Source organism: Manis pentadactyla, chromosome 11, assembly GCF_030020395.1.
Source record: "Manis pentadactyla isolate mManPen7 chromosome 11, mManPen7.hap1, whole genome shotgun sequence".
In the NCBI taxonomy this organism is placed as follows: Eukaryota; Metazoa; Chordata; class Mammalia; order Pholidota; family Manidae; genus Manis; species Manis pentadactyla.
In genome coordinates, this window is record NC_080029.1 from 61,759,168 (window position 1) to 61,787,009 (window position 27,842).

The window sequence follows — 27,842 nt, forward strand, 5'->3', positions numbered from 1 at the left end:
GACAGGCCAAGAAAGTCAGGACTTAGACCACAGATTCACTTTCAGGAGCTGGTAAAGTTTGGAAATTTTGACAGTAGAAGTCAGAATTATGATCAGTTATTCTAGAAAGGGGTATAGAGAGACACATTCACAGGGACAGAAGAGCCATTAGCAAAAGGGCTGGCCTGGATCTCAGATCAAGTATGTTACTCAATCTTGGAAGACAGAATACTGGCAGAGATCCAAGAGGCTAGAAATTCACAGAAGTCTACTTAAAAGGAAGGGCAATGGGTACAAGGGTGTCAAGGTAGACCAGCAGCCATCAATAAGCACATATCTCTGCACACCAGTGAGCTGCTGAGGAAGGTCTCTGCTAGTCCCTCACAGGTCCATCAATACTGGGCTCAGATACCAAAGTAGAGGGGAAATTCCAGAAAAATGGTGAAGCTGCAGTTACTGCAGACACAGGGTACCCTGCCATGACCTAACTGAGGAGAGTGTCAGACAAGGTAACCTATAGTACAGGGACTAAAGGGAAATGCATGGGTCTGGGTCTTTAATCAGCTCAGTGGCTTTGGCAGGAGTTATTCTCCACAGTCAGGTTTTGACTTGATATATGAATACATGTAGTCCACTTCTAATCATTTAAGGAAGCCAGCCAAGAATGTGATTAAACAAGCCTAAAGGTTGCATATAAAATGATAAGAAGGATAGTTCTGTGTTAACTAAGTTTAAAGTAGTGAAAAAAAGATCTCAAACCACAGGAATGAAATTGTTTTTGAAGTTGCTCCATAAACTTCTTTTAAAATAACAATTATTTCATAACTATATTTGGTGGTTAATTAGATTAAGATTAAAAATAAAAGAAGAAGTTAGGAATGCTTTACTTGTATATTATCTTAGATAAATACTCCCAGTTTGTTTTACACTCTCCACCAAAAGTATCATCCTATGGCTTCTGTTACACGTGTTGCAGTATATACCAATATCAAATTCAGTTGTTAAAAGGCAAATCTCTTCAAATGTTGAAACTTCATAATCAAAACAATGAAGAACCAGTAAGCAGTAAAACACCCCACCAAAGTAGGGTCTCATATAACCTTCACATTGATAGAAGCCACTTAAGTCATAGCCAAATTGTGCTGTGTATTATCCTTTCTAGAATGAAATCAGTAAATGTATCAAAAATGTATAAGTAAATTTCTGATTCTGATCTAAAACTTAGAAAAATCTGCCTAAAGTCTTCTAAAGATGATCTAACAAAAACTGTTCCAAATATCACGGTTGTTGCAGGGGAAACTTAAGCATAAGAGCACTGTGTGCAGAAAACCCAGGACTTGAATGGCATTCTCTACTAGGGCTGGTCTCTGTTCCACTCCATCACTCACACTTACATAGGGTCAGTTACAAGGGAAAACAAGTCAACACAACAAAATATAATTAGCCCTTTTTCAGAACCAGCTAGTCTTTATAACAATAAATAAAACATTTATGGATCTCTTATTGCAACTTCTCGTTGAAGTTGCTATTATTTTATTTAGCATTGAAAGGAGAGTTTTCTCTTTTCAAAAGGGCATAAGACAAGTGAATTATTTGTCATCTAGAAATACCTAAAGAAAAATAAAGCTCAGAGCCCTTTGGAAACTAATTTGCACAACATTTGGGTTAAAAAAAGTCATGCCTTGAACACTTAAATGTTAACATTCCTGAAATTTCAGTTATTTCAGTTCCATTTTTTTAAACATGCCAGATACTATTACTTCCAAATAAGGAGAAAAATTAACTATTTATGTGTTGATCCCTGAATAAGGCTTACAACACACAAAAAGTTTGTCTATGTAAATTTATTACTCAATTCAATAGCTTAAATTTGAAAAGTTAAATTCAGCAATTTTAACTTTTGAATGTATGGTGTTTGTTTGGAATAGGGGTTGTTCTTTGGTGCTAAATCACTTCAGAAAAATAACCTGGTAGATTTTATTTCTTTCCACTAAAAGTTTTCACTTAACCATCAAACTGACAGTCTTGGTTCATATCCTTACATCAGCCCCACCTTTATAATTTGAATTATTCATGTGTTTATATTATTAAATAACGATATATTAATTAAAAATAAAGCATACTTTCAATGCTAAATAAAATAATAGCAACTTCATTGGGTGAAACTATAAAATTAAAGCCAAAATCACAATATATTTCTTAAACTATAACAATTACTGATTAAATAAGACCTTTTAAGAAGTTTTGGAGGCCTCGATAACTTGTCATACACAGATGAAAGTTTTTTGACTTTCAATCCTTTCTTCCATTTCATCTTCTTTTTTGGGGGATAAACAATGTAACTAATGCCAGCTTTCCTAGACGCTTCAATGAGAGACAGAGTCAGATCTTTCAAACTGTGTTTGTTCTGAATGTTATCTAAGATAGTATCTACATTTTCTTCCACAGGTTCCTCAGTTTCATTTTGTGCAATCATCCGATGCTCCAACTCCTTTGCTTTCTGAAACATCACCTCTTTTATATTGCTTTGTATGTCATCTTTAATCTCTAATGGAGCTATGGTCTCCTCCTTCCTCAATTCAACTGCAGATTTTACTCTCTTATTAATAAGGAAACAAAGAGGCAAATAAAATATTAAATCAACTCAGTTGCTATACATTTAAAATTAATTCAGTTATACCTATTACTGATTAGTTTAATCAGTTATTGAAAAATTTAAATCATGTATTATTGATGTTTTTCCAAAGTAAATAGTTAAATTTAAAGTTAACAGTTATACAGTTAAGAGTTAAAGTACAATAATTTGATAGGCCTTATGACATTTCATTATTACATAAAAACAACACTGTCATGTAGATGTGCACTAGTTGTGATTTTTATGTACTCCTAATTAAAGGAGAATGCTCTTTACATTTTCAAGTAAAGTGTATTCCCTACTTTTACTTTTAACTTAAAAAAAATTAAGAGAATGGTCAAAAATTATTTAAATGCCTTATCCTATAAAACCAATTTGAGTCTATTTTCAAAAGCATTTTAACATTGAACTTCTATAAAATAGTATTCACATATTCCCTAAAATAATTTTTAATTCATATTATCAAGCTTAAGAAACATAATTCCAGCCTAATATTCAATTTGTATAATCATTAGAGAATCAACTTGATTTGTAATAAAAATATTAATATTTTAGTACAATAATTGCAAATAATTTGCAATAATTATGCATCAGTACTTAAACTTTAACAACAATCATTTCTAATGAAAGGGATTAGTTCTTATCCTTTGACATAATATTTCTTGTCTATTGAGCCATTGTCAATAAATTAAATGTATTAAATTTTGTTAATAATATTTTGTTATAGAGATACTTTTCTTTAGGGTGAATTTAGGCCCAAATTTTAAACATAAAAATTTCATACAAGTTAGTTATGTACCTTAAAACACACTAAAGTACAATGGAGATATTAACCTTCCATGACTTACTATATTTCCCCTATGTTAAGAAATAACACATAAAGGATTAAAGATGCGTGGTAAGAGGAAAGACAGAGGCTTCCTCCTAAAACTGGATACAATTAGAAAATTTAATTGGCGCAACTAATCCTGAGAGAGCAACAGGAAAGAGGACAGCGTCAGACTGCACACACCTGGAGAAAAGAGCAGACATCACCTAATGGGGTAACGTACCAGAGCTGTGGCTCCGTGGAGCCACTCCCCCACCCCAGCTCACCGGTGGGAGGAAGAGAAACGGAGCGGGGAGGGAGTGGAAGGCTTGGGACTGCTGAATACCTAGCTCTGGAGATCTGCGCTGGGAGCACAAACCTACATTTCATGGTGCTTTCATGAGACTCGCAGGACTACTGGGTTGGAAAGTTAATACAGGCAGAGTTCCTGGGGAAACTGGGATTCTGGCTGCTTGTGGAAAGCAGGGATCTGTATCCAGCTGCTCTGGGACAAAAATATACCTGTGTGACCGGCCCACTGGCTCAGGCAGTGGAGACAGGCACAGCAGCCGGGAGGCGGGGAACAGCTCTTTCCTCCCGCCAGGCACCAGTACTGCTCTGCTGTGACCCCCGACATTGCTTCAGGGGCGGAGCAGCTCCAGAGACTACAGCTTCTGGACACTAGAGGGCGCCATATACAAACATGAAACGCCAAAGGAACCTTGTCCAGAGAAAAATTCTTAATACAACTCCCAAGAAAGATTTCAATTATATGGACCTTGTGACTCCTCCTGAAAGGGAGATCAAAATAAAAATCATCAACATGCTAATGGAGGAACGGAAAGACATCCAAGAACTCAGGAATTAATACAGGTCAGAGATCCAATCGGTGAAGAACATGATGGAGGGTATTAAAAGCAGGTTGGATATGGTGGAGGAGACAATAAATGAAATAGAAACTAGAGAAGAGGAATACAAAGAAGCTGAGGGACAGAGAGAAAAAAGGATCTCTAAAAATGAAAAAATATTGAGAGAACTGTGTGACCAATCCAAGCATTATTCGCATTATAGGGATACCAGAAGAAGAAGAGAGAGAGAGAAAGGGATAGAAAGTGTCTTTGAGGAGGTAGTTGCTGAAAACTTCCCCAGTCTGGGGAAGGAGATAGTCTCTCAAGCCATGGAGGTGCACAGATCTCCCAACACAAAGGACCCAAGGAAGACAACATTAAGACATATAATAATTAAAATAGCAAAGATCAAGGATAAGGACAGACTGTTAAAAGCAGCCAGAAGCAGAAATAAGATCACATACAAAGGAAAGCCCATCAGACTAACATCAGACTTCTCAGCAGAAACCTTACAGGTCAGAAGGGAGTGGCATGACGTATTTAATGCCATGAAGCAGAAGGGCCTGGAACCAAGAATACTTTATCCAGTGAGATTATCATTTAAATTTGAAGTAGGGATTAAACAATTTCCAGATAGGCAAAAGCTGAGAGAGTTTACCTCCCACAAACCATCTCTGCAGTCTGTTTTGGAGGGACTGGTATAGATGGAAGTGTTCCTAGCGTTGAATAGCTGTCACCAGAGGTAGTAAAACCACAGTAGGGAGAGTGGAGGAGCTGATTGCGAGGCAAATGCAAAATTAAATTGACTATCCCCAAAGTCAATCAAGGGATAGACAAAAAGTACAGAATTTGATACCTAATAAATAAAGAATGAAGGAGGAAGAAAAAGGAGGAGATATAGAGAAGAACCTTTAGACTGTGTCTGTAACAGCATACTAAGTGAGTTAAGTTAGACTCTTAGATAGTAAGGAAAGTAAGCTGGAACCTTTGGTAGGCACGAATCTAAGGCCTGAAATGTCAATAAGTACATACCTATTGATAATCACCCTAAATGTAAATGGACTGAATGCACCAATCAAAAGACATAGAGTCATGGAACCGATAAAAAAACAAGACCCATCTATACATTGCTTACAAGAAACTCACCTCAAACACAAAGATATGCACAGACTAAAAGTTAAGGGATGAAAAAAGATACTTCATGCAAACAATAGGGAGAAAAAAGCAGGTGTTGCAGCAATAGTATCAGACAAAATAGCCATCAAAACAAAGAAAGTAACAAGATATAAAGAAGGACATTATATAATGATAAAGGGCTCAGTCCAACAAGAGGATATAACCATTATAAATATATATGCACCCAACACAGGAGCACCAGCATAGGTGAAACAAATACCAACAGAACTAAAGGAGGAAATAGAATGCAATACATTCATTTTAGGAGACTTCAACACACCATTCACTCCAAAGGACAGATCCACCAGACAGAAAATAAGTAAGGACACAGAGGCACTGAACAACACACTAGAACAGATGGACCTAATAGAAATCTATAGAACTCTACACCCAAAAGCAACAGGATACATTCTTCTCAAGTGCACATGGAACATTCTCCAGAATAGACCACATACTAGGCCACAAAAAGAGCCTCAGTAAATTCAAAAACATTGAAATTCTACCAACCAACTTTTCAGACCACAAAGGTATAAAACTAGAAATAAATTGGACAAAGAAAGTAAAAAGGCTCACAAACACATGGAGGCTTAACAACACGCTCCTAAATAGTCAATGGATCAACTACCAAATTAAAATGGAGATGCATCAATATATGGAAATAAATTACAAGAAAAACACAAAGCCCCAACTTCTGTGGGACACAGCAAAAGCCGTCTTAAGAGGAAAGTATTTGGCAATCCAGGCATATTTAGAAGGAAGAACAAACCCAAATGAATAGTCTAACATCACAATTATCAAAATTGGAAAAAGAACAAATGAGGCCTAAAGTCAGCAGAAGGAGGGACATAATAAAGATGAGAGAAGAAATAAACACAACTGAGAAGAATAAAACACTAGAAAAAAATCAATGAAACCAAGAGCTGGTTCTTTGAGAAAATAAACAAGATAGATAAGCCTCTAGCCAGACTTATTAAGAGAAAAAGAGAATCAACACACATCAACAGAATCAGAAATGAGAAAGGAAACATAACAATGGACCCAACAGAAATGCAAAGAATTATTAGAGAATACTATGAAAATCTATATGCTAACAAGCTGGAAAACCTAGAAGAAATGGACAACTTCCTAGAAAAATACAACCTTCCAAGACTGACCAAGGAAGAAACACAAAATCTAAACAAACCAATTACCAGCAAAGAAATTGAAGCGGTAATCAAAAAACTACACAAGAAAAAAACCCAGGGCCAGATGGATTTATCTCGGAATTTTATCAGACATACAGAGAAGATATAATACCCATTCTCCTTAAAGTTTTCCAAAAAATAGAAGAGGAGGGAATACTCCCAAACTCATTCTATGAAGCCAACATCACCTAATACCAAAACCAAGCAAAGACCCCACCAAAAAAGAAAATTACAGAGCAATATCCCTGATGAATGCAGATGCAAAAATACTCAATAAAATATTAGCAAACCAAATTCAAAAATATATCAAAAGGATCATACACCACGACCAAGTGGGATTCATCCCAGGGATGCAAGGATGGCACAACATCCGAAAATCCATCAACATCTTCCACCACATAAACAAAAAGAAAGACAAAAACCACATGATCATCTCCATAGATGCTGAAAAAGCATTTGACAAAGTTCAACATCCATTCATGATAAAAACTCTCAGAAAAATGGGTATAGAGGACAAGTACCTCAACATAATAAAGGCCATATAAGATAAACCCACAGCCAACATCATACTGAACAGCGAGAAGCTGAAGGCTTTTCCTCTGAGATTGGGAACAAGACAGGGATGCCCACTCTCCCCCCTGTTATCTAACATAGTACTGGAGGTCCTAGCCACAGCAATTAGACAAAACAAAGAAATCCAAGGAACCCAGATTGGTAAAGAAGAAGTTAAACTGTCACTATTTGCAGATGACATGATACTGTACATAAAAAACCCTAAAGACTCCACTCCAAAACTACTAGAACTGATATCGGAATACAGCAAAGTTGCAGGATACAAAATTAACACACAGAAATCGGTGGCTTTCCTATACATTAAAAATGAACCAATAGAAAGAGAAATCAGGAAAATAATTCCATTCACAATTGCATCAAAAAGAATAAAATACCTAGGAATAAACCTAACCAAAGAAGTGAAAAACCTATACCCTGAAAACTATAAGACACTCTTCTTAAGAGAAATTAAAGAGGACACTAACAAATGGAAACTCATCCCATGCTCTTGGCTAGCAAGAATTAATATCGTCAAAATGGCCATCCTGCCCAAAGCAATATACAGATTTGATGCAATCCCTATCAAATTACCAACAACATTCTTCAACGAACTGGAACAAATAGTTCAAAAATTCATGCAGAAACACCAAAGACCCCGAATAGTCAAAGCAATCCTGAGAAAGAAGAATAAAGTTGGGGGGATCTCACTCCCCAACTTCAAGCTCTACTACAAAGCCACAGTAATCAAGACAATTTGGTACTGGCACAAGAACAGAGCCACAGACCAGTGGAACAGATTAGAGACTCCAGACATTAACCCAAACATATATGGTCAATTAATATTCGATAAAAGGAGCCATGGACATACAATGGGGAAATGACAGTCTCTTCAACAGATGGTGCTGGCAAAACTGGACAGCTACATGTAAGAGAATGAAACTGGATCACTGCCTAACCCCATACACAAAAGTAAATTTGAAATGGATCAAAGACCTGAATGTAAGTCATGAAACCATAAAAACATATGCAAAAATCTCATGGACATAAACATTAGTGACTTCTTCATGAACATATCTCCCCGGGCAAGGAAAACAAAAGCAAAAGTGAACAAGTGGGACTACATCAAGCTGAAAAGCTTCTGTACAGCAAAGGACACCATCAATAGAACAAAAAGGTACCCTCCAGTATGGGAGAATATATTCGTAAATGACAGATCCGATAAAGGCTTGACATCCAAAATATATAAAGAGCTCATGCATCTCAACAAACAAAAAGCAAATAATCCAATTTAAAAATGGGCAGAGGAGCTGAACAGACAGTTCTCCAAAAAAGAAATTCAGATGGCCAACAGACACATGAAAAGATGCTCCACATCACTTGTCATCAGAGAATTGCAAATTAAAACCACAATGAGATATCACCTCACACCAGTAAGGATGGCTACCATCCAAAAGACAGACAACAACAAATGTTGGTGAGGTTGTGGCGAAAGGGGAACGCTCCTACACTGCTGGTGGGAATGTAAATTAGTTCAACCATTGTGGAAAGCAATATGGAGTTTCCTCAAAATGCTCAAAATAGACTTACCATTTGACGCAGGAATTCCACTTCTAGGAATTTACCCTAAGGATGCAGCACTCCAATTTGAAAAAGACAGATGCACCCCTATGTTTATTGCAGCACTATTTACAATAGCCAAGAAATGGAAGCAACCTAAGTGTCCATCAGTAGATGAATGGATAAAGAAGATGTGGTACATATACACAATGGAATATTATTCAGCCATAAGAAGAAAACAAATCCTACCATTTGCAACAACATGGATGGAGCTAGAGGGTAATATGCTCAGTGAAATAAGCCAAGTGGAGAAAGACAAATACCAAATGATTTCACTTATCTGTGGAGTATAAGAACAAAAGAAAAACTGAAGGAACAAAACAGCAGCAGAATCACAGAACCCAAGAATGGACTAACAGTTACCAAAGGGAAAGAGACTGGGGAGAATGAGAGGGTAGGGAGGGATAAGGGCGGGGAAGAAGAAAGGGGGTATTATGATTAGCACGTATAATGTGGGGGGTCGGGGAAAGGGGAGGGCTGTGCAACACAGAGAAGACAAGTAGTGATTCTACAATATCTTACTATGCTGATGGACAGTGACTGTAATGGGGTTTGTGGGGGGGACTTGGGGTAGGGGAGAGCCTAGTAAACATAATGTTCTTCATGTAATTGCAGATTAATGATAACAAAATAAAAAATAAAAAAAGAAAGAAAGAACATATAATTCAAGATGTAAGTACAATAGAGAATAGAAAAATTCATTGACTATAGAATATATACATATAAACATATGTATACACACACATATATAAACACATATGTATATACTGAGAAAACATGTGCCTGAAAAAAAATTGAATGCAAGATACTCATATTCCCACTTGCTGACCAGATACAAATTACTTGGAAAGGCCATATGCAGGTCTGTAAAACACTCAGGGAAGAATCGTGGAAAGAATGTGTAACTATAAAGCAGAGCTAACTGGTTGAGTTTGGGTTTTTTTTCCAGCTTTATTGAGAAATTATTGACATAGAATATATGTAAGGTTAAGGTAAAAATGTGATAATCTGATGATACATGTATATATTGCAAAATGATTACTGCAGTAAGGTTAGTTAACACCTCCATGCCCTCATATAACTACCATTGTTTTGTGTGATAACATTTAAGATCTACTCTCCTAACAACATGCAAGTATATAACACAGTATTATTAATTATAGTTATCCTACTGTACATTAGATCCCCAAAGCTTATTTATCATATAACTAGAAATTTGTATCCTTTGGCCACTATCTCCCCAATCCTCCCTCCACCCCAAGTCCCTGGCAACATATTCTATATTTCTATAAGTTCAGCTCTTCTAGATTCCTAATGTAAGTGAAAACAAACAGTATCTTTCTCTGTTATTTAGCATAATGCCCTAAGATCCATCCATGTTGTCACAAAAGGCATGATTTCCTTCTTTGTTTATGGTTAATATTCATATATATAAAGGAAAGAAAATTATTCCTGATGAATATAGATGCAAAAATTCTCAAGAAAATACTACTAAACTAAATTCAGTAGCACTTTAAAAGGATCATGCTAAGTGAAATCATGTGTGATTTATCCCTCAGATGCAAGGACAGTTCAACATAAGCAAATCAATAAATGTGATATATCACATTAATAGAATGAAAGATAAAGATCATATGATCATCTCAATAGATGCAGATAAAGCACTTAACAAAATTCAACATCCTTCCACGAAAAAACTCTCAACAGATTTGGAAGGAACATACCTCAACATAATAAAGGCCATATATAACAAATGCACAGCTAACAGACTCAACAGTGAAAGAGTGAAAGCTTAACTGCTAAGATCAAGAACAAGACAAGAATGCTTACTCTTGCCAGTTTTTTTCAGCATAGTACTGGAAGTTCTAACCAAAGCAATTAAGAAAGAAAAAGGAAAAAAAGACATCCAAATCAGAAAGAAAGAAGCAAAATTGTCTATTTGCAGATGGTATGGTCTTATACAGGGAAAACTAAAGATTTCAGGAAAAACTGTTAGAATTAATCAATGAATCCAGTAAAGCTTCAGGATACAAGATCAACATACAAAAATCAGTTACATTTCTATACACTAACAATGAATTATCTAAAAAAGAACTAAAGTAATTCCATTTACAATATCATTAAAAATAATAAAAATACTATGGAATAAATTTAATCAAGGTAGTGAAAGACTTGTACATTGATTAAAGAAATTGAAGAAGATGCAAATAAATGTAAAGATTGTTTCTGTGTTCATGAATCAGAAGAATTAGTATTTTGAAATACTAATGTATAATGTGGGGGGTGGGGGAAAGGGGAGGGCTGTGCAACCAAAAGTAATTTTCAGACTCAATACAATCCCTATCAAAATTCCAATGGCATTTTTTACAGAAATAGAAAAAAAATAAGACCCCAAATAACCAAAGCAATCCTGAGAAAGAACAACAAAGATGGAGGTATTACAAGTCCTGATTTCAAACTTTATTACAAAGCTATAGTAATTAAAACAGTATGGTACTGGCATAAAAACAGACACATTGACCAATGAAACAGAATCAAGAGCCCAGAAATATCCCATCATATATGGTCAACTAATACTTGACAAGGCAAGCAACAACACTCAATGGGGAAAGGATAAAATCTTCAACAAATTGTCTGGGAAAACTGGATATTCACTTGCAAAAGAATGAAATTCCCTATCTTACTACTCATAAAAATTAACTCAAAATGCATTAAAGACTTAAATGTAAGATCTGAAGTTGTAAAAATACTAGAAGAAAACACAGGGAAAATTTGTTGATATAGGTTTTGGTGATGATATTTTGGCTATGACACCAACAGTGTAAGCAGCAAAACCAAAAATAAATAAGTGCGGTTACATAAAACAAAAAAAATTCTGCATAGCAAAGGAAATCATAAACTAAATGAAAAGGCAACCTACAAGTGGGTGAAAATATTTGCAAACTATCAATCAGATAAGGAGTTAATATCCAAAATATATAAGGAACTCTTACAACTTAATAGCAAAAAAAAAAAACCCAAACAATCCAATTTAAAAACGGGCAGAGGAACTGAATAGTTTTTTCCAAAGGAGACATACAAATGGCCAACAAGTTGATGAAAAGATGCTCACTATCACTAATCATGAAGGAAATGAAAACTGAAACTACAATGAGATATCACCTCACACCTGTCAGAATGGCTATTATCAAAAAGACAAGAGATATCAAGTGTTGGTGAGGCTGTGGAGAAAGGGAACCCCTGGGCACTGTTCATGAGAATGTAAACTTGTGCAGCTACTGTAGAAAACAGTATGGAGGTTCCTCAAAAAATTAAAAATAGAAATACCATATGACCAAGCATTCCTACTTCTGGGTATATCTCCAAAGGAAATGAAAGCAGGATCTCAAAGAGATATCTGTACTCCCATGTTCACTATAGCATTTTTCACAATAGCCAAGATATGGAAACAAACTAAGTGCCCATCAGTGGATGAATGGATAAAGAAAATTTTATGTATATGTTGGAATGAATGGAATATTATTTAACCATCAAAAGAGGAAATCTTGCCACTTGCAACAACATGGATGGACCTTGAGGGCATTACGCTAAGTGAAATAAGTCAGACAGAGAAATAAAAATACTATATGATCTCACTTATATGTGGACTTTAACATTTAAAAAAAGAACTCATAGATACAGAGAAAAGATTGGTGAATGCCAGAGGTGGGAGTTTAGGGGTGGGTAAAGTAGGTGAAGGTGATCAAAATGTACAAAGTTTCAGTTATAAGATAAATAAGTCCTGAGCATGGTGACTATAGTTAAAATAATGTATATTTGGAAGTTGCTAAGACAGTAAGTCTTAAAAGTTCTCATTACAAGAAAAAATAAGTGTAACTATATGAGGTGATGGATGTTAACTAGACTTGGTGTGTAGTGATCATTTTGCAATATATACAAATACTGAATCATATTGTATACCTAATAAAACTAATATAATGTTATATGTCCTATGTATTCAATAAAAAGTATAAGGGATAGTGTAATTTATACAGAGATACAAAAAAGAGGAATCAAAAACTCAAGGAGAAAATCAGAAATGAAATAGAAAGCAGGCTAAAGTTAAGCAAGTTAGAAGCAAGTGATGTGGAGAGTCAAGGAAGCTGATTGTCAAATTTCAGAGAAAAAAACAAAAGCTGGGAGCTAGATGTCAGTGCACTGAAGTTAAGAACCTAGCTTCTCAAAAAGGTCTATGAATTCTGGTGCAGAGGAAAATACATTGCATTTGGTCAGAGGAGGTGTGAGTTTAAATTCTAGCTCTACCATTTATCACTTTCTGACCTTTGCTTTTCATGTATAAAACAAGGATAATATCTGTCTCACCTTCCTTCTCATCAGGATATTGTGAATCTCAAGACCAAAATAAAATATTGTCCAGGAAAATGTCTTAAAACTGTGAACCTGATGCAAGTGCACATCAATATTATAAGTGACCTGACTTATAGTATACCAGGTAAAATCGACCTACGAATATGAAACACTTTCAAAAACTGTTGAGATCATAAACTGGCACCACCAACCACAATTGTACAGGACCTGGAATTGAAACTTCTGTAATTGAAACTTCTGATCTACTCTCAGTGAATCACCTAATGACACTCTTTCAGGAAAGCAAAGAAAAAAGTATAGATGGCATATACTAATATAAGATAAAAAAGTATATACTAAAAATATGAACATTTATCTTGAATAATAAAAACTGATAATTTATCATACCTTTAATTGTGTAGACTGCTCACTGAAACATTTTTGGATATTTTCAAATGATGCAGATTTTCTTAGGAAAAAAAACTGAAATCATCAAATGATAAATATATGTTGACTACAGATACTACTTGGTGAACTAAAATACATGACAGTTAATGATAGCAGTTTAGGTAAATTAGTGAAATGCAGGAATACTAATTAAAAGACAGGTTCTTACTGACTTCAAAGTCACTGACTTCACAAAGAGAAGCAGAACTTAGAATCCATCAATTAGTTTAGGAAAGTATGTAATAGTGCAAACTCTTTTATTTTTAAAAATTCGACTTATTATAACAAACACTTAGCAAAGCTTTCCAGTTGGTGTAGGTTGCACTGGCATGTGTGAATGCACTGTGGATATGCTGAGCCATTCATCCCCTTAGCCCTGGGGCTGCACTAGTGGGACCTGAAGCAGCTACTGTCCCCTGAACAGTCATCTCTAATCCTGAGCCACCTCAACCTTTAACTCCATAGGACCATGCAAATATTACTTACTATGAGAGCTGTTATGTTAAAGTAAAAGAGTTAGGAAGTACTACTATGCTAGATAGAGTAGAAGGCCCACATAAAAAGTGACATGCTCCATATCTTCAACCAGTGTAACAGTGGAAACAGGCATAAATAAATAACTATAATCCAAAGCATCTGTGGCAGTGATTGAAGATGGCATGAATCAGGTGTAAGGAGAACAGAGAAGAGGGAGGGAGAGGTCAGTTCTGAATAGGAAGGAACCTGGGTAGACCAGCTTGAAGAGGCAGCATCGGGCTGGCCTGGGAAAGGTCGTGACATTTCCATAGATTCCAAAAGGGGTGAGAACATCCTAGGTCAGTGGAGCAGCCTAAACAAGCACAGAGAATTATCAGAGTGCAGAGGATCATAGTCCCAAAGGACTCTGGTACAGAGTCCAGGGTGTATGGAAGTTACACGGAAGCAGATGTATAAATGGGAGGTAAAATAAAAAATATAGCTGAGGCCAGGTTATGAGTCAGGGTAAACAGTCTGACTTTATTTGGTAGGTGGAGTTATTCAGTTTGTTGACATGCAAGTAAATAATCATACCTATATTTTAAGGATACAGCAGGGAGCAGCAGGGAGGATGGATGGAAGCAGCAGCTATAAAAATAGGAATACCTGACAGGCAGGTGTAAGTACTGCTACTGCAATAGTCTAGAAAGTGCAAATGGCTTTTCAAACCAGAAAGTGTCATTCATTGGTCCAGCTATTTTTTATGTGATGGTCACCACTAGGTGCTATGGATAAAACAGTGAACAAAAATGATGTGAACTCAGGCTGGTGAAGAATATAAAGATCAAACATACATAAGGACAAATGTTTAGTAAGTGCTATAAGGAAAATAGGAAAAAAGTGATATCTATAAAATAGAAATATCCCCTCCAAAAAGAAAGCATTACCTGACTATATGGGTGGTATGGAAGGAAGCATAGACACATACTTAGCCTAGTTAACTGACTAGAATAGAGATTTGCTTTATCCCAGGGCATGAAGACTCTCTACTAGATGGCACATAGCATCCCAAGATGTCATCAAGGGGAATAAAGAGCTGAAGGCACTAATGAGGGAAAAATAAAACTGTTTCCTGTTTGTCCCCATAAAGTTCAGAACATTTATGAAACCCATTAAACAAATTCATACCTTTCATCTCTCAATCACTATTTCTTTCCCCTCTGATTGTGTTTACTTATCTAGCTTGCTTGGATACACTCTAGTAATAACAACCTCATAAGCATCAGTCTAATACCCATTTGGAGAATTCACTTTTACTCATTTCATGGCCATAAATAACTCACCCATTTGTTCAAAAAATGCATAAACATGCTCCTTTGATCATTTAAGATCTAGGCAAGAGTGATAAATGAGTGTAAAACCAGAAATTTTAGAAATTTTAGATATCCTGCTACTGATCTCTTGAGTGTCATATAGGTAACATAACTGAAGAAGAGGAACTGTGTTCTCAGCAAGAACACAGTAATGTTGTGAGGCATTTCCCAGACTGAGGACACACCAAGAAATAACTTCCAAAATTACTAAAAGTAATATCTGAGCCGTAGACAGATAAAACAACCAACCCACAATTCAGAAAAAAAATTATACATACCCTAGAACATCTGCTATGCTGATCTAAAGTAATACTTCCCTTGCTTTCAGATGAATATTTCTCAATTAAAATTCTGCTTGCTTGAACACTCTGTGATAAACAGGTAACAATTTTAAATTACATAGTGGAATACATTTAAAGCCTACAATCACTCTTACTTCACAGTACAATATGATAACCAAAGAGAAGCATATGGAAAATGTAGAATTGTAGAAAACTTACCAGAGATGCATCGAAGTCCAGCTATAGCCTTAGTATTTGACCAAAACTTGCAATTTGGCTTCAGTGTTGGCCTTTGGCCAAATGGATACTTCTACATTATTTTTGGTATTCCTAATCTTAGAAGCAATCAATGATCCCATGCTCTCATAGGTTAGCATTGATCTATTTAGCACAACAGCATCAGGGTTATGAATAACACATATCATTTGGATTTCTTGCCAATATGTGATTACTCACTGTCAAACCCAAGTAAGCATCCTAAATTCTAATTGGGATGAAAATCTCCATAAGTATTTTAGGATTCGAACTCAGTCTATTAAGTTATTTTATTATTTTAAGTGTAAAATTGCTGACATGTTTATAATTGTTAAGTGTGCTACTTTTCTATCTTGTCATTAGTGATTTGCATATGAAACAACCAGAAGATATATGTTTGACAGGCTAGTGGATTCATGACGAATTAAATCATGCTGCTTCTTTGTTTGCTGAAACTTTAAGGTCTCAAACAACTAATATTTCAAATTCAAAAAACTATTCAATAAAGAGATAAGCTTTTTAAAGTACCATGTAATAATCACCAAGAAAGCTACAGGTAATTTAGGAATCACCAGCATTGAATTTCTGTTCATCTTCTATTGTATTTTCATAAAGTAGCTATAGCATAATGTAAGGTAAAAGAATTACTAAACATAGTAGAAAGATACTTGGCCACCCTTATTCTTCAAAGGCAAACTATATGATAACACAAGAGATTTTGGAACTATTTTGTCATATTCTTACACCAAACACTCCAATATGATGAAATAGCAGCTATTATATATTTAAGAGAATGTTTTTAACAATAACAGAGGCAAAAAGCCTTAATACTATATTTTACAAGTATCAGAATAGAAGACCTTACTATCAGTGGTTGTATTTTTTAAAAAAAAGAATGATTCATCTGTAGGAATCTGCCAAGATATGCTCAAACTAATGTACCTTGAGAGGCTAAGCATTGCTTATATGATATCTGATATAATAATCATGCTGCTCTACCCAAGGAATATTGCTGAAACTGGTAGGCATGCAATAAATGCTGGAATGCAGATGAAAATGGAAGTTTTGCCATCTTAAAAGTCACTTCTGCTTCAAATTATGGCAGGCTAGGTAATTCTGTCAAGGACAACTAAGAAAGCTAAGTAAGCTGCATGTAATATGAAAGACATAATCTTCAAAGCATCAGCCCTAACAAAATGATAAAGAGATACTGGGCCAAAATCTAAACAAAGGCAAGTATCTGGAAAGGTAAACCCAATATTTAAAGATGCTTTTTTTCCCAGAATGTTTGCCAAAGCAGTTGCAAATCTGAGGTGTAGACTGGCAACTTCCTGGGACAAGGATGGCAGAAATTGAAGCCCAGAATCTACCTGAGGTGTGGGGCCTGATAGATATGTATACAATTGTGTATATACAAAATACAGAAGTATCCCAGGCTATAGGAATGCTTCACCTCAGATTCAGAGTGAATGGAAATAAATCAACCTTTTTGAAGACTTTAACACTGGGTTCTGTCACCAGGGTAGCCAAAGAAACCCAAGCCTCAACCTTAGTTTAAGGTTCTTTCTAAGTGGAAAATAACCCAGGTTCTGACAAAAAAAAATTTCTCTGGAGGAAGAAACTGTAGGTCTCAAATATTTCTAAAAATAATGTTGTAAATATAGTGACAAACATTTAAACACAAACAGGTACACAAATAAATAGAACACCATAACATAATAAATTTGGAGGCAAATAGAAATTCTAAAAAGGAAAATACAAAACCAAATTTAAAAATACAGTGAACAAATTTAACAGTACTAGAAAACTGACTAAAGAATTTATGAACCTGAACTATAAAATAGAGTAGAAGAAATTATCCAGAATCCAGGATCAAGAGAAGAAAAAGGTAGCTGTCTGATTAAAATATAATGGACAGAGGCAAAATTTGAAGAGATAATGACTAAAAATTTTCCATACCTGATGAAAGACATCAAATCACAGATTCAAAACTTCAGTGATTCCAAAGTATGGTACATAAAAGGAATCTACAAATAGATACATCATAATAAGAATGTAAGGAAGAAAAGAGAAAAATAATAGTAGCCAGTTTGGGGGAAGCGGAGTAATGATTGTCTTCAATGGATTCAAACTTAAGACTCACTTCTCAACAGCAATAGTGAATGCCAGAAAATAGTGAAACACAATTACTGTGCTAAAAGATCTGCAATATATATCGTACCCAGGCAAAATATCTCTCAAGAATGGGATAATCGGAAACAAAGAAAAACCAGAGTTTTCACTAATTGCTGACCTCCCACTTCTCTTAAAGCAAATTCTAAAGGATATACTTTAGCAAAGGGTAAAATAGTTCCAGGAAGAAAGATCTGAGATGCTACAAAAAAGAAAGAAGAGAAGAGAGATAAATATATAGGTAAACTATAAAGAATATTGAATAAAAGATCTAAAAATACATTGAGTCAAGAAGGAGTAATTGGAATTAAGAGGTTTTAAAGTTATTAAACTTTCCTGGAAGAATATAATAGTTGTTGATTAACATTAAATATTGGTAAGTTAAATGTTCAAAACAAGAAATGAGAAAAATGCCCAAATAGAAATGTCAGCCTTCTATGGAAAACAGGAAGCCAATAACCAAAAATTTTCAAAGAGATAAGTAATAAAAATTCAGAGGGGCAAAGCTGAATTAATAATTAATCCAAGTTTTTTGGTCAAAGATGGGAGGTTGAACTCATTTGTTTTTCAGGCTTACTGGCAGCGCTGTCTAACAGCTAGGGGATGATGCAGCATGAATCTTCCTCAAAAAATTAAAGAGATGATTTTATGCTGGTGTCAGTATAGTAGTTTGACAAGTGAAAACTAAACCATTTGTAACTGAACACACATGAGAAAAGACAACAAAATTAAACTAATTTCTAAAAACACTACACTAGGGAAGAAAAAACCTCAAAAATATCATTAGAAATGGGAAAAAATGATGAAACATTAGAAATGGAGATTAAAACTCGATGAATAGATACTAACTCTGCACATAATTTATATATTTCAATTGAATAACTGGTTTTCTGTAAGACTACCTATAACCAATTGGCTCAAGAAAAAATAGTAAACATTGAATACCGCAAGAATTAGAAAAGAAAATTTTTTGTCAGTTACCTTCCCAAATGTCTCAGATGTTTCCAGTGAGTTCTTCCAAATTTTCAAGAGTATTCCTATGCTATATGAATTCCAGATTATTAAAAAAGCTGAAACACTACCCAATTAAATTTATGAAGCAAGAATAACCCTGATAGCAGAGTCCAACAAAGGAAAAAAATACACTATATAAGTATTTCACAATGAGTATATATTAAAAATAAAAATTAAATACTGCCTAACAGAATGCAACATATTTAAGAGAAATACAGCATAATCAAATAATCCAAAAAATGTAAAGATCTTTCAGTACTAACATTCTAAAATATTTAATACCAATAGTCAAATATGAACATGATTCCATCTCTGCCTTGACTGCAGGGAAGCTAAGAAGTAAACTGAACCCTTTTCAAGCAACAGCCTATATGGATAGAATTTCTTTGCCTTAATCTTACCACTGACTTTATCACAAGATTATCCTTCTTATGCTTTCCCCATGATTTCTTTAACTTTTTTGACTTATCCTTTTCTGATATATTTGTGTTAGTAAGCTGCCTAGGATTCTGTGCTATTGGTCCTAAATACCATTAAAAATTTATGCACAATGAAGTTCATCAGGAGATTATTTTAAGAGGAAAAAAATTAAGAAGGAAGGAGGAAAAGGGTAAAAAGGAAAAAGAAAAAAGAGGAGGAAGAAGAATTTTTAAGAATGAAAGAAAATGGACCAAAAAGTAGGCAATAGTTATCTTGAAGAAGAAGAAGTGATTTTGGTTTTCTTCTCTTGGTTTTTGCAATTTTAAAAATAATCAGTATAACATAAAATGAGAGCAAGCAAACACTCTTTAAGGAGAGAAGAAAAAAGATTAATAATTGTATTAGGTAGTGTTAAACATTTTTTAACATTAAAGTAACTAAAAATGTGTTTTTAAAAGGAAATGGAAATACCATGAAGATCCTGTAAACAACCCAAATAGTTTTATATCTTGGAACCTCAGTCAAAATATCCTTACAAAAACACAACAAAATATTCTTCTTGACTGGCTAAAGTAACATGAATATGTACAGCATGTTTTTAGAAATGTATATAATAATATAAGTTCACATGAATAAGTATATACATAGTTATGGGCTTATAAGTATGTAAATATATATGTATATGTGCACATACATACAATAATTAGTGTATATATAGAATGTCTATAGTGCCATCCCATCTTAGCTATGGCAATAGTTGTCTGAGAATTCACATAACAGGTATCCAATAACATTTAATATTCTAAGCAATTATACAATTTAATTATTAAATGCCAACAATACAGAAAGTTATTCAGTATATTACCTCATATTTGGGATAGAGGGTTTCCTTCATGACAGATAATGGAACAGAGAATTTAGGTGAAGTTAGATTCCAAAACAACTTCGTCAATCCTGGATAAACAGAGACCTTTGAAAATAATGTAAAGGACTATTAGAAACTAACAAATGCCCCCTAGGGTAAAAACCCAAGCTCTTGTAAAAATTGTTTCTAGTTGCCTACAACGTGAGATGATTGGTTCCACAGCCTCTGAAACCCTGGGAAAGACAACCTTCATATCCACCAGATTTGCAAAAATGTAAAGTCAGCAAGTTTTTCCAACAGTGTGGGAAAATTACCAGAATCACACTAGAGGCAAATGGGACACTTCCAGTAAAACAGAAATATCCATGCCACATCCAACAATTTCAATTCCAGCTTTGCACTGTAAGGAAATTCTTACACCTGCATGAAGAGCTATGTACAAGGATGTTTACAAAGCAAATGAAATAAAAAGAAAACCCAATCTAAATGTCTGTTAAGAAACATTAATAAATGTATTATATTCATATAACTAAACACTATAAGGCCAATCAAGCATAAAAATTATAAACCATAGATGGATCTTAGAATCATAGTTTTGACAGTAACATAAGCAAGTTTTAGAAAGATGCATACAAAATTGTGTAATTTACATAAATGTACCTAGAACACACGGAACTATAGCATTTATTATTGAGGATCACAAATATATCTAGTAAATTATAAAATCATGGACTAGAAAGACCACAATTGTAACTGCCCTTGGGTCAGGAGGACAAGAAATAGAATTAGGAAGAAGTACAAAAGGACTTAAATTATTTTTAAATTTTATTTTAAAAAACCTGAAACAAGTATGAGAAAATGTTAACACAAATTCTTGGTAATGTGTTCTCAAGTATTTGTTAGTTTGGTTTCTGTGTTTATTTGTTTCTTCCAACTTCTTTGAAATATAAATTGATCAGGCATAGGGGAATTTTTAGGGAGGTGAAATTATTACATCTGATATTGGAATTGTGGCTATTTGACATTATGCATTCATCAAAACCTATTGAACTTTACAGCACAAAGAGTGAACCTTAATGTGTGCAAATTTTAAAAAGTCATTTAGAAGATCAAAAGGAATCCCAGAATGGAATACAGAATGTAACAAAACAATCTAAATGAATGAAACAAGCTCACTGAAAAGGATGGGAAGGAAGTTCTGACCTTGGTAACTTTGCAAATTAGGATATATAAAGCTAAAGGCAAAAGAAACTTACATAGCACTATACTATAGTTAATAAAGTTGTATCCCCCAGGAATAATTCTGATACATCTATACATGTATACTTCTATACTGGAACTGAACAATTAAGTAAATGGATGGAGGATGGTAGGAACCAGGTTTGTCACTGTTAGAATGAAAGTTCAAAGAAAGGGGAGGAAGCTAGAATGATCCATGTGGTACTGATTTAGAGCTGGGAAAACATCAGTATAAACTCATGTTTTGCTTAATTTAGACAAAGATGATTATAAATAGAAATATTTTTAATTATATGTGTTTACAAGATTTAGTATGCCATATATTTCCTTGCTGTGTCAGTTGAGACAACTAGGAGCAACAATGCCCCAGCAGGAACAAGCACACCTAATGCCTGATCTTGGTTTCTACTTGCCTTCGCCAATTAAACGATCAGGATTTCTTGTGGAAATGACTGATTCTATGGACTGGGGAAGAAATATACGAGATGAGCCTGGAGCATCTTGTATTGCCAGAAATCAAGAAAGTGTTTTTAAAAAAGTCCCACAATGCTGGAATACATCAAAGACACATAAGAGCCAACTGAAGGAGATCTCAATGACCAAAGCTTGAACAATCTCAGCAAAATAGTAATAATAATAAAGTGGTGTTGGATTATAACTCAAAGTATAGCATAAATATCCATGGGTCACACTGATATAAATAATAAATAAGTGGGAAGAATAGATAAATCTCCTGCACAGACAAATTCAAATTAATTTTTGTATATACGCTGCCATTGAGGTGAGGCAAAACCCCACATTCTTTAAGTGTGGGCTGCATATAATGACTTCCTTTCAAAAAGCACATCAAAGAAAGAGGAAAAAAGGGAAACTGCAATGAAGAAACCTGGCAAACACTACCTTAGCCAGGTGATCAAGGTTAATTAAACATCAACGGTGAAAAGTCATGTTGATAATATGATATAATGTGCTGAAAATGGCACTTTACCTTGATGGTCTTCCTCCCAAAATTACATCAAGCAAATACCCACTGGGGGACAGTCTACAGAACACCTGACCACTACCCCCCAAAACTATCAAGGTCATCAAAAAACAGGAGTATCAGAAACCATCATCGCCAAGAGGAGCCTGAGGAGACGTGACAGCTAGGTGAAATGTGGTGTCCTGGGTGGGATCTGAGAACAGAAAACGGGCATCATGTAAGAACTACAGAAACCCAAAGGAAGTACAGGTCTTAGTTAATAATGTATACATACTAGTTCACTGATTTTAACAAATTTATCATACTACTGTAAGGTGCATTAGTTTCCCAGGGCTGTGTAACAAATTACCACTGGGTAGTTAAAAATAACAGAAATGTATTATCTCACTATTGTAGAGACTAGAAGTTCAAATTCAAGGTGTAAGGAGGTCCATGCTCCCTCTGAAGGCTCTAGGATGGAATCTTCCCTGCCTCTTCCTAGCTTCCAGCAGTTGTCGGCAATCCTTGACATTTTGTGGTTTGCAGCAGCACCATTCCAATCACTGCCTCCACGGTCACCTGGTCATTTTCCCCGTGTGTCTGTGTTCACACAGTGCTCACCTCTTACAAGGATGCCAGTCCTATCGGATTTAGGGCCAACTCTAAATCCATAATGATCTCATCCCAAGATCCTTAATTACATCTGCAAAGACCCTATTTCCAAATAAGGTCACAGATAATGTGGGTTAGGACTTGGTCATATCTTTTGGGGGCCACAATTTAACCCACTGCTATCATATTAATAAAAGGGCAAACAGGGTGAGTGATGTATGGGCACTTTCACACTGTCTTTGCTATTTTTCTGTAGGTCTGAAACAATTCTAAAAATTAAAGTTTATTATCAATTAACTAACAATAATAAAGCACACAATAAAAGAAAAAATAATTTTAAAAAATAGTTGGGGGTGAAATTAATTAGCAAAAATTTAAGCATTCATGAGAAATTTTAAAGAAAGTGTGGTAAGATTTTTGAAATAATAGGTGTTTGTATCCATGGTATTGTTGATAATTTTGTTTTCTTTAATAATTTTCACTGACCTTCAATAATATTTATTTGGACTATACATTTTTCCCAAAAATATTTTTCACCAGAAAAAAGAGCTAGAATTGTTTTAAATATTAACTTGCAAGCATTAGTTCAGCATTAATTCTGAAAACTTAACAGTGACATCTCCTGGAGTGTGGGTGTTACACAGACTTTCTAGAGTAATATGCAAAGGCCCAAACACAGTAAAAAAAAAGATTCACGATTATAAGGTGACACTGAGTTTTGACCACATTTATTTCTAGTGAGAATTACTTCAACTAGTCCATACACTTGTCATATTTCCCATCTACCAACAGAGTAATTAGTGAAAGCAGATTTTGCAGTTGCCAGGTTAATTGGTTCAACATAGGAATTTAAAATAAAGTTTCTGTCTCACTCATCCTCTGTTGCACTAGGCACACTACATCACTTTATGCTGTAGAGACCCAGAGCCAGGAATTTGTTGCTAAAGGATGAATAAACTCTTCCAAAATCAGTTGACAACTCTTCTTCCAAAGATCACCTAGAAATTAGGAAGATTTCAGGTATTCAAATACATAACAGTACAGTACAGTAATTCTATCCATGTAGTAGACAGACTTCCAGCAGCTTATGCATCCATAAAAAAAGGATTCCCCTGGAGATAAGCAAGATCCAAGCCTCTAAGTAGGAAGAGAGGGAACTATATCACTAAACAACAGTACTTTGCCCTCAAAGAAAAGCACAGAAGCACCTTCAGGAGAGAATTTACTAAATTAAATTAGTGAAGAAACACTCATTATGGTAAACTGGTTTCCCTAGCAATGCTAAGAATTAAACAGGCCTGAGAAAACAGTCAAACAGAAGAGTTGTGGGTTTCTAGAACTTGACAGGATATAGAAATTCCACAGCAAAAAGTTTTCAAAATGCAGCGTGAGACTCTAGAGAGTCTCAAGACCTTGTCGTGACCTTTACACACTTGAAAACTATTTCCTTAATAATACTAAGAAGCTATTTGCTTTTTCCACTGTGTTGCAATTTGCAATGATGCTATAAAAAAATATTGAATAAAACTAATGATGGTAAGTATGAATCAAGGAAGCCACCTTAAAAATACCCACCAGGAAACAGGGAAATTGTTAATTTCATTAAATCTCAACTTTTAAGTACACATCTTTCTAAAATTCAATGTGACTGGGAAGTACACATAAAGTGTTTCTGTGTCCATGTGAAGTAGGATGGTGATTTTGAGGAAAAGCAAATGTACTGTTGTTAAAAGTTTTGAACTGAATTCGCCACCATTTCTATTTGAGAGGACAAACATCAAACTGCAGTTATTCAGACTTGGGTGTGTGGCAAAGATTTTCTTGAAAATGAATGAAGTAAACCTATCATTTCAAATTAAACAATCGAGAGTATTTGTGCTAATGAAAAATGTAAGCTTTTAGCAAAAATTAGAATTGTGGAAAATCTGTGTCCCTCACTATGAGCTTGCCAGGTTCTCAATGCTAAAAGATTTTTCTGATAATATTAAAAATAAGATATTTTGATATTTTATGTATAGTGAAATGTATCAACATTTCAAGATCTACATAACTTGATAAATATTTTCCAAATAACCAAAAAATATATTACAAAATCATAAATGAATTTTTTAAAAATCTATTCAAAGTACAAAATAAATCAATAGATTTTAATGTATTTAGGTATGAAAAAGTTCATTGATATTGTTTCAGATTTCAATTGCAACAAACTTTTTGAACTGTACAAATTATCATTTAATATTCTCTTTTTACCTAGGTTTAATTTCTCTTATCTTTTTTTTAGTCCAATGACCACATTTTTTAATTAAACTTTTTGTTTTCAGGTAATTGTAGATTCAGACGCACTTTTAAGAAATAATACAGCGAGATCCCATTTATTATTTACCCAGTGTACCTCGAAGGTAACATTCTGGAAAACTGTGTTACAATATTACACACAACATTTGACACTGAGGCAATCAAGATACAGAACATTTCCATCACCATAAGGACCCTTCATGTTGTCCTTTAGGAGAACACTCATCCCCACTCCCCCACATCCTGAAGCCCTGGAAATGACTAATCTGTTAATTTCTTTAATTTTGTCATTTCAAGAATGTTAATAATGAAATCGTATCATATATAATCTTTTAGAATTTGTTTTTTTCAGCATAATCTCTCAGGATTCATCCTTATAGTGGCATGTTCAGTTTTTTAAAAGCTGCCAAGCTGTTTTCCAGAGGTCCAAGAAGGGAGTTTTTAAAATTAAGAATTCAATCTCTTTAATAATTATAGGGCTATTCAAATTACCTTTTTCATATTGAGTTGTGGCAGTTTATGGAGGAATTGTTCCATTTCATCTAAGCTGTCAAATTTATCTATGTAGAGTTGTTCATAGTATTCCTTTATTATTCTTCTGATGTCTGCAGGGTCTGTAGTGAAATCTTTTGTTTCATTTCTAATATTGGTAACTTGTGTCTTTTCTCCTTTTTTGCTTGTCAGTATTGCTAGAGATCAATTTTATTGATCTTCTCAAAGAACTAGCTCTTTCTTCACTGATTTTCTCTATCATTTTTCTTTTTCAATTTCATTGATTTATGGTTTCTATTATTCATTTCCTTGCTTGTTTTGGGTTATTTTGCTGTTCATTTTGAGGTTCTTGAGGTGGGAGCTTAAATTATTGATTGGTAATCTCTCTGTTCTATTGTAAGCATTTAGTGCTATAAATTTCCCTCTTGGCACTGCTTTAGCTATGTTCCACAAATTTTGATATGCTGTATTTTCATTTTAATTCAGTTCACTTGATTTTCAATGTATTTTTTTAATCCCTTGAGACTTCCTCTTTAACCTATGGTTACTTATAATGGTTTTGTTTTGATTCCAATTGTTTGGAAATGTTTCTGTTATCTTTGTTATTTATCTCTAGTTTGATTCCACTATGTATTTGTCCTATCTTGATATATTTCTGTGGAAACTTAAAAAGAATGTGCATTCTGCTCTTGTGTAGTGCTCTATAAATTTCAATTAGATCTTATTGGCTGATGCTGTTCTAAGTGTTCTATCAATTATTAGAGAGGGGTGTTGAGGTCTCCAATTATAATTACGGAATTGCCTATTTCTTGTTTCAGTTTTGCTTTACATATTTTTCAGGTCTGTTGTTTGGTACATCTACTTTTTAAGTTTGTTATGTCTTCCTGGTAGGTTGACACTTCTAACATAATACAAGGCCCCTCTCTGTCTCTTCTAACTTTCTTTGCTTGGAAGTCTACTTTATCTGATATTAGTATAGCCACTTTGACTTTCTTTGATTAATATATGCATGATTTACCTTTTTTAATATTTTACCCTCAAGTTCCCTATATCATTATATTTGAAGTCAGTTTTTATAGACATTACATATTGGGTCATGTTTTTTTAATCCACTTTGCAATCTGCTACTTAATTGGTATATTTAGACAACTTATATTTAAGTTAGGAATTTGATCTGCCATTTCATTTTCTTGTGTTCTGTTTGTTCTCACTCATTTCTTTTCCTTTTCTGTTTTCTTTTTCTTGCCTTCCTGTTCTTAGGCCATATTTTATAATTCCACTTTTATTTATTTTTGAGATCTTTTTGTGTAGCCTTTTAGTTTTGCTCTTGGAATTACATTATATAAGTGTACCTTATCAAAGTCTACTGATGTCATCATTTTACCAGTTCAAGCATTGTCTCTACTCTTACCTCCCCTTATGCCTCTTTATCTTCCCCCATTTATAACTGTCTTAACATTTCCTATATTGACATTTAACAAGATTTTTTTGCTTCAACTGACAAACATAATTTAGAAAATAAAAATGGAGAATGAAACTCTACTGTATTTGTATAGCAGAGAGAAGATAAGTAATGATTCTATACCATCTTACTATGCTGATGGACTGAGTGTAAAGGCATACGTGGTGAGGACTTGATAATGGGGGGAATCTAGTAACCACAGTGTTGCTCATGTAATTGTATATTAACGATATCAAAAACAAACAAAAAACAAAAAACAAAAAACTCTACTGCATCTACCCATATTTTTGCTTTACACATTTTTGTTCCTTGTAGATATTCCAACATTTCTTCTTCTGCCATTTTCTTGCTG

At 34.4% G+C, this 27,842-nt stretch overlaps 1 protein-coding gene across 1 annotated transcript in view; it reads right to left on the minus strand.

Moving 5' to 3' along the window:
• Positions 1 to 27,842, minus strand: part of TTC6 (tetratricopeptide repeat domain 6) — a 191,878-nt gene that overhangs the window by 62,578 nt on the left and 101,458 nt on the right. Inside the window, exons 8-11 of the mRNA XM_057488491.1 lie at positions 20,430 to 20,534; positions 15,701 to 15,790; positions 13,555 to 13,629; positions 2,211 to 2,578 (exon numbers count right to left, since the gene is read on the minus strand). Coding sequence (XP_057344474.1) covers positions 2,211 to 2,578; positions 13,555 to 13,629; positions 15,701 to 15,790; positions 20,430 to 20,534 — 638 coding nt within the window. The remainder of the gene's footprint in view (positions 1 to 2,210; positions 2,579 to 13,554; positions 13,630 to 15,700; positions 15,791 to 20,429; positions 20,535 to 27,842) is intronic.